This window comes from Erinaceus europaeus, chromosome 16, assembly GCF_950295315.1.
Source record: "Erinaceus europaeus chromosome 16, mEriEur2.1, whole genome shotgun sequence".
Classification (NCBI taxonomy): domain Eukaryota; kingdom Metazoa; phylum Chordata; class Mammalia; order Eulipotyphla; family Erinaceidae; genus Erinaceus; species Erinaceus europaeus.
In genome coordinates, this window is record NC_080177.1 from 11,234,845 (window position 1) to 11,249,544 (window position 14,700).

The window sequence follows — 14,700 nt, forward strand, 5'->3', positions numbered from 1 at the left end:
CACTAATAAATCTCTTTTAAAAATTGAGTACAGTGGTCTATGGTGTAGTGGAGTGTTGGACTCTCAAGCATAAGGTCCTAACTTTCGTCCCCAGTAGTACATGAACCAGAGTGATATTCTGATTCTGGTTCTTGTTCTCTCTCTCTCTCTCTCTCTCTCTCTCTCTCTCTTCTCTCTCTCCCTCTCTCTCTCTCCTACCTATCTCATTAATACAAATTTCATTTTAAAAAATATTTTGTTTATTTATTTACTTAGTAGACAGAAATTGAGAAGGAAGGGGGAGGTAAAGAAGGAGAGAGGCAGATACAGGCAGCACTGCTGACCACTCACGAAGCTTCCCCACTGCAGGTGAATCAGAAGAGTGGGGACTTAAACCTGGATCTTCATGCACTGCAACAAGTGTACTAGGTGTACCACTCCCAGCCTCCATATACGTATTTCTTTCAAGAAAAACTAAAAATTGAGCAAATGCAGCCCAGGACTGGAATAGTAGATGGGGCACTGGACTCTCAAGCATGATGTCATGAGTTTGATTCCCGGCTTCACATGAGCCTGAGTGCCTCTCTGGTTTTCTCTCTCCTACTCCATTCTCACTAATGTGTGTGTGTGTGTGTGTGTGTGTGTGTGTGTGTGTGTGTGTGTGTGTGTGTGTGTGTGTGTGTGTGTGTGTATTACTATCTATATAGATGAATACATACAAATTGTTGGAAATTTTACTAAATTAGGATTTTTATATAGATAATCTCACTTAAATTTTATGACCCTGAAAGATGATGAAACGGTTGCTATTAAAACAAAGAACTGGGGAGTCGGGCTGTAGCGCAGCGGGTTAAGCGCAGGTGGCGCAAAGCACAAGGACCGGCATAAGGATCCCGGTTCGAACCCCGGCTCCCCACCTGCAGGGGAGTCGCTTCACAGGCGGTGAAGCAGGTCTGCAGGTGTCTATCTTTCTCTCCCCCTCTCTGTCTTCCCCTCCTCTCTCCGTTTCTCTCTGTCCTATCCAACAACGACGACAACAACAATAATAACTACAACAATAAAACAACAAGGGCAACAAAAGGGAATAAATACATAAAATAAAATATTAAAAAAAACAAAAAAAAAAAAACAAAGAACTGGAGAAGTAACAAGACTTGCCTAGAGTTTGACAGCTACTAAACAGTCATGAAGAGACTTGAACTTGAATAGCCTGGCTCTAAAGTTTGCATCGATAGAGAAAAAGAGAAATTGGGGCTGGGTGGTGGTGCATTTGGTTGAGCACACATGTTACAATGTTCAGGGACCCAGGCTCAAGCCCCTGATCCCCACCTGCAAGGGGAAAGTGTCACAAGAGGTAAAGCAGGGCTGCAGGTGTCTCTGACTTGCCCTTTCTGTCACCCCCTTCCCTCTCAATTACCAGCTGTCTCTATCCTATAAATAAAGAGAATACAAATATTTTTTTAAAAAAGAGAGAGAGAGAAATTGAGAGGCAAGAAGGTGATAGAGAGGGAGACAGAGAGAGATCTACAGCACTGCTTCACCACTTGTGAAGCTTCCTCCCTACAAGTAGGGACAAGAGGCTTCAACCAAGGGTCTGGGCACACTGTACCATGTTCACTCTATAGGAGGTGCCATGACCAACCCCTTAAAATCTATATTCTTTTTTTTTATATTTATTTATTCCCTTCTTTTGTTGCCCTTGTTTTCTTTTTATTGTTGTTGTAGTTATTATTGTTGTCACCATTGTTGGATAGGACAGAGAGAAATGGAGAGGAGGGGAAGACAGAGAGGGAGAGAGAAAGATAAGACACCAACAGACCGGCTTCACCGCCTGTGAAGCGACTCCCCTGCAGGTGGGGAGCTGGGGGCTCAAACCGGGATCCTTACACAGATCCTTGGGATTTGTGCCACGTGCACCTGACCTGCTGCGCTACCGCCCGACTCCCTAAAGTCTATATTCTTAACCACTAGACCTTCATAGAATTACTCCAAAACAAAGTTTCTGTAGCTATACTACCTCCTTTACCTTGACTTAGAAGCCAGAGCTGAACAGTGCTCTGGTAAAAACAAACAAATAAATAAATAAATAGTACACTCAGTACTGACTTTGAATGGCACTAAATGCTTACAGAGGAGTGGGAAGATAATATAATGGTTATGCGGAAAGACTTTAGTGCCTGAGGCTCCAAGGTCCTAGGTTCAATCCCCAGCACCATCTTAAAGCCAGAGCTGAGCAGCATGCTGGGAAAATAATAAGCTTTTGGTGTTTGGCCTGGGTGGTGGCACAGTGGATAAAGCACTGGTTTCTCAGATCATGAGGTTTCGGATCAGCCAGTGGCACACCCAAGTGAGCACACCATTACCATGCATAGGGGGATGCGTCACAAGTGTTCAAACAGATCTGCAGGTGTCTATCTTTCTCCCTATCTCCCCTTCCCCTCTCACATTTTCTTTGTTCTGTCAAATAAATAAAAACAGAAGGGAAAAAAGGGAGGACGGAAGAAAGAGAAATTGGCCACCAAGAGCAATAAATTCATAGTTCAGGCACCAAACCTCAGAGATAACCCTGGTGGCAATAAAAAAAAAAAATAGTAATAAATAATAAAATAGGGAGTTGGGCGGTAGCACAACGGGTTAAGCGCACGTGGTGCAAAGCGCAAGGACCAGCGTAAGGATCGCAGTTCGAGCCCACAGGTCCCCACCTGCAGGGGTGTCGCTTCACAAGCGGTGAAGCAGGTCTGTAGGTGTCTATTTTTCTCTCCCTCTGTCTTCCCCTCCTCTCTCCATTTCTCTCTGTTCTATCCAACAACAACATCAATAACAACAACTACAACAATAAAAAGGCGACAAGAGGGAATAAATAAATATTTTTTTAAAAAAGAATAATAAAATAAACCATAAGGTCTCAATTTAGATCACCAGCATCACATATGCCAAAGTGATGTGCTGATTCTCTCCCTCTCTCAAATAAGTAAATATGGGTGGGGGTAGATAGCATAATGGTTATGCAAAGAGACGGTCATGCCTGAGGCTCTAAAGTCCCAGGTTCAATCCCCCACACCACCACAAGCCAGAGCTGAGCAGTGCTCTGGTGATAAATAAATATGTAAGTAAACAGGTCTAGTGATACAGCTCGCCTGGACAGTGCACAGCTGTGCCATGCATGTATGTGACCCAGGTTCGAGCCCCACTCCCATGGCATTGTAGGAACCTTCAGTGCTGTGGTTTCTTTTACTCTCTCTGCCTCTCTCTTAAATAATAATGAAAACAACAAATCAAATCAATAAATTGTAATAAATAAATAAAGCAAAAGTTTATGGAGGTCAGATGGTGGCACACCCACCTGACTGTGCATGAGGAGCCAGGTTCAAGACCCTGGTCCCCACCTACAGTAAGTAGCAAAGCTTCACCAACAGTGAGGTGGTGCTACAAGTTATCTCTCCTTCTCACCCCCCCCCCATCAAAACAGGAAAAGAAATGGTCCCAGAGAGCAGCGGAGCTGTGTAGGCACCACGACCTATATAAGCCTGGTAGCAGCAACAGCAAAAAAACAACTTAAGGTCTATGTAAGATATTAGACAACAAAGTGGAATTTCATCTTTTATTTTTTAATTTTATTTTTTTATTTTAATGAGTGAGAGATACAGAAAGATATAAAGACAGAGAGATATCAGAACAGTGCTTTGCTCTGGCTTATGGTGGTACAAGAGACTGAACTTGGGACTTTAGAGCCTCAGACATAAAAGTTTCTTTGCTTAACTATTACGCTATCTCCCCTACTTGGAATTTCAGCTTTTTTCACAATATGGAATTAAAGGTGATTTACCTTAAACATTCCGATATTCACTTAGATCAGAACTAATAAGACACCCAAAGTGCCCATGTGACAAGTATTTTGTGTACTTATATAGGAGTCTGGTGCCTGCACAATGAATACTGCTCCCAGTAGCTTTTTTTTTCCTTTCCTCTTTCTATTTTATTAAAATGAGAGGAGAGAGGGATATAGAGAAGGTGATAGAAAGAGACACCTGCAGACCTACTTCACTAGGGAAGCGTCTCGACTGCAAGTAGGGAGTGAGGGCTCAAACGCAAGTCCTCACACATGGTAACATGCACTGAGCTGTGTGCCAGCACTGGGCCCTCACCCTTATCTTTTATTTTAAAGCAGCACACAAGTTTTGATATCCAGAGGTCACTGATTTGATTATACTCATTTGATTCAGAAATAAATCAATCAATCACAAAACAAAACTCCTAGATTGTCATGAACTGGTTAGATTGGGGGTGGGGGAGAAAAAAAATGCAGCTAAACCCAGTATCTAAATTTAAGACCTTCTGAGGAAGAAAAAAATAAAGAAACAAGTAGAAATTTTTATAAGTAGATCACCAAATAGATATATTAGATTATGCAAACTTTTGAGATGAATGTTTAATTCCCTAAGAAACTCATTTATCCTCTAATTATCTAGTCATTTATACAGATAAGCTAATAATGACTTAAGTGTGGGAGAAAAAAAACAGAAATTAAGTCTCCTAGAGATTCCAAACCACTAAAAGAGGAGAAAGATTAAACTGAAAGTAGGAGGAATGTCATTTGAAGGACTAAGTAACTCAAGGATCTAAGAACCATGTTGCTACTGGCATTTTAGAACTAAGAAAGTCTCCTTAATGAACTTGTTTAAAAAAAAAAAAAAAAAGCACAGGAGTTAAAAATGAAAGTGCAGGTGAGGAATAACTAATATTTAAGAAGAATCTGAGATTTCAGAATGTGAAATGCTCTAGACCTTAAAAATTTTACCCAACTCAAAATATTTCCTTTTACTTATATCTGAGATTTTATGTTTTATTAAACTCTTTAGCACCACAGATCAAAAAGGTAAAATAAAAAGACTAAAAATATCTGACTTACTCATGGAATTGGGTAATGTAGTACAAACCAGAAAACATACGTTGTCGAAAGATCCTAACACTGTAAAAGTTTAAATGTGCATTTTTTTTCAATAATTACTGAAGTACTAAGTAAGAAAAGGGTAGCTCCAATCTGGTAGAAATGCCATGTAAATTCACATGAAAAACTTTTTTTCTTAGAGAATTTAATAAACAGTATGTAATATATTTAAATGAAGTTTAGAACATTGATATATTTCCCCTAGAAAATCTGACTATCAACCAACAGAGTTCAGAACACTGAGACGTAGAAGCTCCAGCAAGCTTCTAGTGAGGACAACACTGAGTTGTTATTTTCTTTTCTTTTTTCTTTTTTTTTTTTTTTTTTTGCCTCCAGGGTTATTGCTGGGGCTCAATGCCTGCACCATGAATCCACTGCTCCTGGAGACCATTTTTCCCCCCTTTTGTTGTCGTTGTTGTTGGATAGGACAGAGAGAAATGGAGAGAGGAGGGAAAGACAGAGAGGGGGAGAGAAAGACAGACACCTACAGACCTGCTTCACCGCCTGTGAAGCGACTCCCCTGCAGGTGGGGCGCCAGGGGCTCAAACCCAGGTCCCCATTCCAATCCTTGCGCTTTGCGCCACGTGCGCTTAACCTGCTGTGCTACCTCCCTCCCGTTCTTTTCTTTTTTTAAGCAATTTTTAAGAATAATATCGATTATGAAAGCATTTCATAACCCTTTTGTAAATGAAATATATGCACTTCAAGTTAGTCTTTATTACCAAGTTGAGCTTAAATGCTATAGGCTGACAAATACAGAAATGGAAAAGTGCTTTACTATATTCTCTATCAGACAGGCTAAAAACAAAACAATCAAAATCATTACTTACCGACTTTGTTCTTTCCTTTGTTTTATTAACTGAACAAGTTCCTTGTCAAAGTATTCTTCTTCTTCCTCTTCACCCTTTCCACCATCTTCTCTTTCCTGGGCATCCACGTTATCTTTGTGCAACTGGCCAGAAATGTGCTTTGCATATGCAGAAAGGCCCACCTCTGTGACCCCGCACACGCGGCACTCATGACTGCTGTCCCTAGGGAAAGAAGGAGATGAAGGACATTCAATTCTCCCCACTGGCATGGCACGCTCACCAGATCTATTACAATTTCCTCTGAAAAACACCGCACATGTTGGCACAGTAAAAAATTAGCGAAAATCAATTTCAAGGTTCCTTTCATCACTTTTCATACGCTTGTTCACTAGGTTACTTTTGAAACAAATTTTAAGGTTCTTTTCCAGCAATCAAGAGGCAATATACTTCAGAATAATATACTTTAGGAGGAGAAATCTTCTTGAATTGCTGTACTTAAAATCTTGCCAGAGGAAACATGGTGAAAGGGGAGGCAGGGCAGGGCAGGGGGCTCAGAGCAAGCAGAAGTTGCTCTAGAGCACACCCATGATGCCAGCTACACTCAAAAGGCCTGGTAACTGCTCCTCCACTTATCTCTGGCTCAAGAGCTTTCTCCCAATCAGAGCTAAGGGGTGGAGACACGAGGAGGCTGTGCAGCCAATCCCTACGGGGTAACTAAATAGGAACAGCTGGCGCACGGCCTGGAATGTGAAGATTCCGGACCCTGGGGCAAATGATAGGAGTTGTCTCAGCAAACTTTTTTTGGTCCGGATGATACATGGGATCTACATACTGTTTCAGAAGGGCTTATTTTAAAGGGAATGGAAAGCATTTCGGGTGTAGGTAGTTAACAGCTGTGCTAGGCAAATGGCTTTTCTCAAATTTCAGAAAATGATTCAGTTTAGAAATAAGAAAAGCCAGGTTCTTAATTAAGAAAGAAAACTGGGCAGGTATTTATTTATTTATTTATTTACTTTTCACACTTAATGATAAATCTCATACTTGGCCAGTTTAAAATTCAGTGTCCAGTGAGGGGAGATAGCATAACAGTTATGCAATAAGATTTTTATGCCTGAGGCTCCAAAGTTCCAGGTTCTATTCAAAGCATCACCATTAATAGTGCTCCAGTCTGAGGGCCAGGCAGTAGCGCAGCGGGTTAAGCACACATGGCACCAAGCACAAGGATCAATATAAGTATCCAGCAACAGGGGCAACAAAAGGGAATAAATAAATAAAATAAATATTTAAAATATATATATATATATGTATCCAGGTTCAAGCCCCAGCTTTCTACCTGTGTGTGTGTGTGTGGGGAGGGGTCGCTTCACAAGTGGTGAGGCAGGTCTCCAAGTGTCTGTCTTTCTCTCCCCCTCTCTTGATTTTTCTCTGTCCTATCTGACAACAAGGATAGCAGTAACAACAATGATAAACAACAAGGGCAACAAAGAGGATAAAACAGCCTCTGTGAGAAGTGAATTCCTAGTACATGCTCCACGCAATAACCCTAGAAGCAAAAAATATATACATTGCTCTAATATTTATGTTTCTGCTCTTTCATTAAAGCAAATCATTTTAATTATTTATTTTTAAGGATTTCATTTATTTATAAATGAGAAAGAGAGAAAGAACCAGCCATCACCCTGGTACATGTGCTTCCAGGAATTGAACCTAGGGCAGTTATGCTAGAAGATTTTTTAAAATATTTTATTTATTTATTTATTCCCTTTTGTTGCCTTTTTTTTTTTTTGTTGTAGTAATTATTGTCGTCGTTGTTTGATAGGACAGAGAGAAATGGCAAAAGATAGGGAAGACAAAGAGGGGGAGAGAAAGACAGACACCTGCAGACCTGCGTCACCGCCTGTGAAGCAACTCCCCTGCAGGTGGGGAGCCGGGGACTCAAACCGGGATCCTTAAACCGGGATCCTTATGCTGATCCTTGAGCTTGGCGCTACAGGCGCTTAATCCGCTGCACCACCGCCCGACTCCCCTTATTTTTATTTTTTATTTAACCAGAGTACTTGCTCAGCTCTGAGTTATGGTGGTGCTAGGGATTGAACCTAAGACTTTAGACCCTCAGGTATGAAAGTCTTTTGCATAACCGTTACGCTATCTCCCCAGCCCAAAATATATATACATATTTTTTTTAAAGTCAATATCCAGGGTTGCAGCAGATTATCTGTTTGTTATATTTTGTTTTGTTTTAGCTTTCTGAAGTCCCTTGATTCGTCAGCTGTCTCTGCAGCCATTGCTTGGATTAAAATGTCAATCCCTTTGAAAACAATGGCAATAGGTGTAAAGGCAGAAACATCCATCCAATAAATAATTCAGGCTGATTTTACTGTCATTTGTCTTGGGTTTGTACTAGGAAAATTCTTACACATTAAAAGAAAAAAAAAGTGAGAAGGATAATTTTTTGGTGTCTCAAAGGCACACACACAAATACAAAACACTTCTCCAGCTTCCAAGATATGAGCAGAAGTTGTACCAATCAGCCAAAAGAGTTGCTCAAAACAAAACCTTTCACATATTAGAAGATTTCTAAAAAATAAAAAAAAAGAAAAACAGAAAAAAAAAAAAAGAAGATTTCTGTTACACTCACATAAATGTCCACTAAGAAAAACACACGGAAACGTTAACAAAATATATATATATTAAAAAAAAGAAAAGAAAAACACGCGGGAGTCTGGCGGTAGCGCAGCTGGTTAAGCGTGGGTGACACTAAGCGCAAGGACCTGCATGAGGATCCTGATTCAAGCCTCCGGTTCCCCATCTGCAGGGGAGTCACTTCACAAGCGGTGAAGCAGGTCTGCAGGTGTCTGTCTTTCTCTCCCCATCTCTGTCTTCCCCTCCTCTCTCCATTTCTCTGCCCTATCCAACAACATCAATAATAACTACAACAATAAAACAAGGGCAACAAAAGGAAATAAAAAAGGAAAAAAATTTCAAAAAAAAAGAAAAGAAAAACACACACACTAGTGCAGCGGGTTAAGCGCAGGTGGCGCAAAGCGCCAAGGACCCCGGTTTGAGCCCCCGGCTCCCAAGCTGCAGGGGGATCACCTCACAAGCGGTGAAGCAGCTCTGTAGGTGTTATCTTTCTCTCCCCGTCATCCCGGATCTCTGCATTTCTCTCTCTCCTATCCAACAACAACATCAGTAACAAAAAGGGCAAGAAAAAGGGATTAAATAAATATTTTTAAAAGTATGTTACACTCTAAAGAAAAACAAGAAACACACACACACACAAAACAACTAAATTCCAGGCACCGTGAAGACCTTCATACTTGTGACAACACAGTGACTGTCTAGTAATTTACAAAATGTTTTTTACTTTACTTAGACATGAAAAACTTTTTTTTTAGTTCTGTAACCTCCAATGCTCTGACTATAAAACAGTTTTAATGAGTTCTAACCAAGCTCCCCAAAACATTACCTGATTACTCCAACTATCAACTCTAAGATCTTATACTCTTCCAGGAACCCCTTCAATACATAATTTTTACTATTAGCTTTCCACTGAACTTACTACACTCAGATATTTGAAGAATAATGGGGGTCAAGAGGTAGCACAAAAGGTTAAGTGCACATGGCACAAAGTGCAAAGACCGGCATAAGGATCCCGGTTCGAGCCCCCGGCTCCCCACCTGCAGGGGAGTCGCTTCACAGGTGGTGAAGCAGGTCTGCAGGTGTCTAGCTTTCTCTCCCTCTTTGTCTTCCCCGCCCCTCTCTATTTCTCTCTGTCCTATCCAACAATGATGACACCAAAAACAACAATAATAATAATCAAGCCATGAATAAAACCACCAGGGCAACAAAAGGGGAAAAAATATATAGCCTCCAGGAGTTATTTTATAGTAGATTCACAGTGCAGGCACTGAGTCCCAGCAATAACCCTGGAGGCAAAAATAAATAAATAAATAAATAATCTGCAGCTTTCTCCCATGAACCAAAGATATCCCAACGTCTTCTCTCATGCAACTGAAGTTATAGTAGCTCATATGAATTCACCTAGTGACAAAACAAGCATTTCACAAAACAATACAAAAAGTAAAAAAACAAACAAACATAAATCTACAGGGACCAGGTGGTGACAGGGTGCAAGGACCTGGGTTCAAGCCCCTGGTTCCTGCAGAGGGAAACTTCACAAGTGGTGAAGCAGGGCTCCAGGTGTCTCTCTCTCCCTCTCTATGTTACCCTCCCCTCTCAATTTCTCTTTGTCTCTATCCAATAAATAAATAAAGATTTAAAGGAAAAGAAATCATTCCAACTTTATAAAAAAAAAAAAAACCACAAATCTACACACAATGGGCAGCATCAGAGAAATTTGAAGATAACTAAAAAGCCTAGGAATCCATAACTTACACTTCTGAATACAATAAAAATTAAAATGAGCTGAATTTCCTGTTAAAAGTTTTTTTTTAATTTTTTTTTTTCTTTCCTCCAGGGTTATTGCTGGGCTCGGTGCCTGCACCATGAATCCACCGCTCCTGGAGGCCTTTTTTCCCCCTTTTGTTGCCCTAGTTGTTGCAGCCTCGTTGTGGTTATTATTGCCATTGTTGACGTTGCTTTGTTGTTGGATAGGACAGAGAGAAATGGAGAGAGGAGGGGAAGACAGAGGGGGGGGGGGGAGAGAAAGATAGACACCTGCAGACCTGCTTCACCACCCGTGAAGCGACGCCCCTGCAGGTGGGGAGCCGGGGGCTTGAACCGGGATCCATACGCCGGTCCCTGCGCTTTGCGCCACGTGCGCTTAACCCACTGCGCCACCACCCGACCCCCCTGTTAAAAGTTTTAACAGCAAAACTATGGGAAATATTTTAATATACCTTTCTTTCTTTTTCTTTTTGTCCTCCAGAGTTATTGCTGGGGCTTGGTGCCTGCATTCAAATCCACTGCTCCTGGAGGCTATTTTTTCCTTATTGTTGCCCTTGTTGTTTATCGTTGTTGTTATTAGTATTATTGTTATTGCTGGATAGGACAGAGAAAAATTGAGAGAGGAAGGGAAGACAGAGAGGGGAAAGAAAGTTAGACACCTGCAGACCTGCTTCACTGCTTGTGAAGCAACCCCCGTGCAGGTGGGGAGCCGGGGGCTGGAACTGGGATCCTTACGCCAATCCTGGCACTTTGTGCCAAATGTGCTTAACCCGCTGTGCTTCCCCCTTAATCCACCTTTCTATTCAAAAACATATAAGGCTAAACTGTACTAGGGATAATGCTCTAAAAGGTATCAAATAAAATACTTGACTACATTATTCCCTTAAAAGAGAAATAGTCTCATGTCCAAACCATCAAAATCCCTCCCTTTAAAGACAGAACTTGAAATAGCCTGGGAGGGGACACAGTGGATAAAGCCAATATTGGACTCTCAAGCATGAGGGAATGAGGTCAATCCCCAGTATCTCACGGATCTGGTTCTTTCTTAATTAAAAAAATCTTAAAAAATAAAGCAACAGCCGGGTGGCGGTGCACCTGGCTGAGCACACATATTACAATGTGCATTGGTGCTCTGGTTCTCTCTCACACCCTCTCTTTCATTAATTAATAATAAAATAAAAATAAAAGGGCAGGGATTTAGGAGGCAGCACAGTGGGTTGTGCGCACATGGCGGGAAGCGCAAAGACCAGCATAAGGATCCCAGTTCAAGCCCCCTGGCTCCCCACCTACAGGGGAGTTGCTTCACAGGCAGTGAGGCAGATCTGCAGGTATCTGTCTTTCTCTCCCCCTCTCTGTCTTCCCCTCCTCTCTCCATTTCTCTCTGTCCTATCCAACAACAACAACATGAATAACAACAATAATAACAACTACAACAATAAAACAAAGGCAACAAAAAGGGAATAAATATTAATAAAGATAATTTAAAAAATTTTAAATAGTGCTGCAAGTGACTCTCCTTCTCTACCTGTCCAACCTTCTCAATTTCGCTTTTCTACCTAAAATAAGTTAATTATTTTAAAAATAACAAGATACAGATCCATAGCATAAACTCAAACTCCTTGCAATCTCCAAAGCATAATCATATGTTAAATATGTAATAGACACACACATTTCTATTTTGTTTTATTGTTGTTGTTTATTTATCTACCAGAACACTGCTCAGTTCTGGTTTATGGTGGTGCAGGGGATTGAATCTGGGAATTTGGAGCCTCAAGAATGAGTCTCTTTGCATAACCATTAGGCTATCTCCCCCTGCCTTGACACAAATTTCTAAAACACTGTTATTTTTGTGGTACAGTGGATAAAGCACTGGACACTCAAGGATAAGGTCCTGAATTCAATCCCCCAAATGACATGTACCAGAGTAATATCTGGTTCTTGAACTTTCTCCTCCTCGCTCATTAATAAAATCTTTAAAACGAGGCACTGCTACTTTCCTAGCAAAAATATACCCACACTTCCCACACTTCCAAAATTATTTAATAGAGAACACGTCAGAATATCCTGTTCAAAATGATGCCATAAACAGTATGTGCAACACAGAAGTTAACATTAAAAAACAAACAAAAGGGAGTCGGGCGGTAACTCAGTGGGATAAGCACACACAGTGCAAAGTCCAAGGACCATCAGCTCCCCACCTACAGGGGAGTCGCTTCACAAGTGGTGAAGCAGGTCTGCAGGTGTCTTATCTTTCTCTCCCCCATCTTCCCCTCCTCTCTCCATTTCTCTCTGTCCTATCCAACGACGACGACATCAATAACAACAATAATTACAACTAAATTAAAGGAAAAAAAAAAGGGAGTCGGGCAGTAGTGCAGCAGGTTAAGCACACATGGCACAAAGCGCAAGGACTGACTTAAGGATCCTGGTTTGAGCCCCTGGCTCCCCACCTGAAGGGGAGTCGTTTCACAAGCGGTGAAGCAGGTCTGCCGGTGTCTATCTTTCTCTCCCCGTCTTCCCCTCCTCTCTCCATTTCTCTCTGTTCTATCCAATGACGACATCAATAACAACAAGAATAAAAAAACAAGGGCAACAAAAGGGAAAACAAATAAATATCAAAAAATTTTAAAAGTTATCAATAATTTTAATAATGCCTTTTTCTAATGTTTTTCCTATAACCAGTTAAAATTGTAATAGACAGTATAAATATATAAAATAATTTTAGGGATGGTAAAAGTTGGAAGTTCTCTTTGTTAATAAAGACAGCAATTTTCCCCAGGGTGTTTGAAGGAGGACCCAAATTAGCTTCATCCTGTTACAATTTCCTCTCATGTGAAAGGCAAAGCCTTATGGTAGTCTATCCATAAGCTTTTCCTTACTAAGCTTGCTCTAACTATACCACAACAGCTGGCTGATAAATAAAGAGCTGTGACTTCTTAATAGCATCTATCTGTTGCAACTATTTATAGGCTACACGTCTGAGCAAATATATTAGGAGAAAAAGAGGGTAATGTACCAGATGTCCACAACTGTGAACCAAAGAAAGACAAAAGACTCCTCATTCAAGCTTACATTCATTCTAAACCTAATATATATGCTCCTCAGAGTTCTTAGCCAGACCACAACCAAAAATTAGACACAAATGTAAAATGAAGTGAAGTCTTAACCTCAGAAAAATCAGTAATGAACTATTAAACCCAAAGGAACAACCCCAAACTGAGGATGGGGGGAAAACTAACTATCTGTCCCTATGATACCATTTAGTGATGTCTGTAACTGTTGCAAGTCAGCAAAATGACTGACACTTTTTTTTTTTTTTCATATTGTTGGGTTGTGTTTTCTGATCCATCTTCCTACTCTGTGTCTTTTAATAGGTGAATTCAGGCCATTGACATTTATTGATATCAAGGATTGAAGATATTTTAACGCCATTCTTGTAGAGTTTTAGAGTGTTTTGATATATGTCCTATTTGCGGTGGTCTGATTTATAGGAGACCTTTCAGAACTTCTTTCAGGGCAGGCTTGGTGATGGTTGATTCCTTCAACTGTTGCTTGTCTGAGAAGGTTTTGATGCTTCCATCTAGTCTGAATGACAGTCTAGCAGGACATAGTATTCTTGGCTGAAAGCCTTTCTCATTGAGCACTCGATAGATATCTTGCCATTCTCTTCTGGCCTGTAGTGTTTGTATGGAGAAGTCTGCTGCTAAGACTGACACTTTTTTTAAATAACTATCAGGGAGTCAGGCAGTAGCGCAGTGGGTTAAGTGCAAGGACCAGCATAAGAATCCTGGTTCAAGCCCCCTGCTCCCCACCTACAGGGGAGCCTCTTCACAGGCAGTGAAGCAGGTCTGCAGGTGTCTATCTTTCTCTCCCCGTCTGTCTTCCCCTCCTCTCTCCATTTCTCTCTGTCCTATCCAACAATGACAATAATAATAACTACAACAACAAAATAACAAGGGCAACAAAAGAGAATAAATAAATAAATAAATATTTAAAAAAAAAAAAAAAAACTTGTTTATAGCCTGGGAGATGGGTGAGTGGTAGAGTGTAGGACTTGTGTACTTGAGTCCCAAGTTCCAGTCCCAGTTCCAGTGATGCTATTTCTCTCATTACATAAAGCTCTGTTATCACTCTATCCAAAATATGAATGATTAAATATCAAAGTGCTCTGCTCTAAATTAAGTCTGAATACTAATGGTAACACTTGTCAGCTCAGAGATTTCGAAGTACTTTCTCCTTTATTATTTGATTATGCTCCGAATAACTGAAAATGGTAGAGTAAATCACCATATACAGGATGATGGGTGTTGGGATACAGCCCATGAGTAGGACTTTGGGGCTCACTAGAATATGGCTGGTGTCAGGCTAATGTCAGGACTGCACTTAAGCACGCACCAGGTAGAAGTCGGTCTCTGTTCCTACACTCCACTCTCTGGGCTCCCCGCTTTCCTACATGCAAAGGCCCCACCATGGCTGCTCCTCTCGGGTCTTGTACAAGTGAGGCTGAACTTTGATAATTAACTTATCTTATGAACCTGGCCTATACTTACCTCT

At 40.9% G+C, this 14,700-nt stretch overlaps 1 protein-coding gene across 2 annotated transcripts in view; it reads right to left on the minus strand.

Annotated features, from left to right (window-relative positions):
• ZNF106 (zinc finger protein 106) overlaps window positions 1–14,700 on the minus strand; it is an 80,208-nt gene that overhangs the window by 41,979 nt on the left and 23,529 nt on the right. For both annotated transcript variants that reach the window (XM_007533560.3, XM_060174464.1), the window contains exon 4: window positions 5,758–5,958. In XM_007533560.3, coding sequence (XP_007533622.1) covers window positions 5,758–5,958 — 201 coding nt within the window. The remainder of the gene's footprint in view (window positions 1–5,757; window positions 5,959–14,700) is intronic.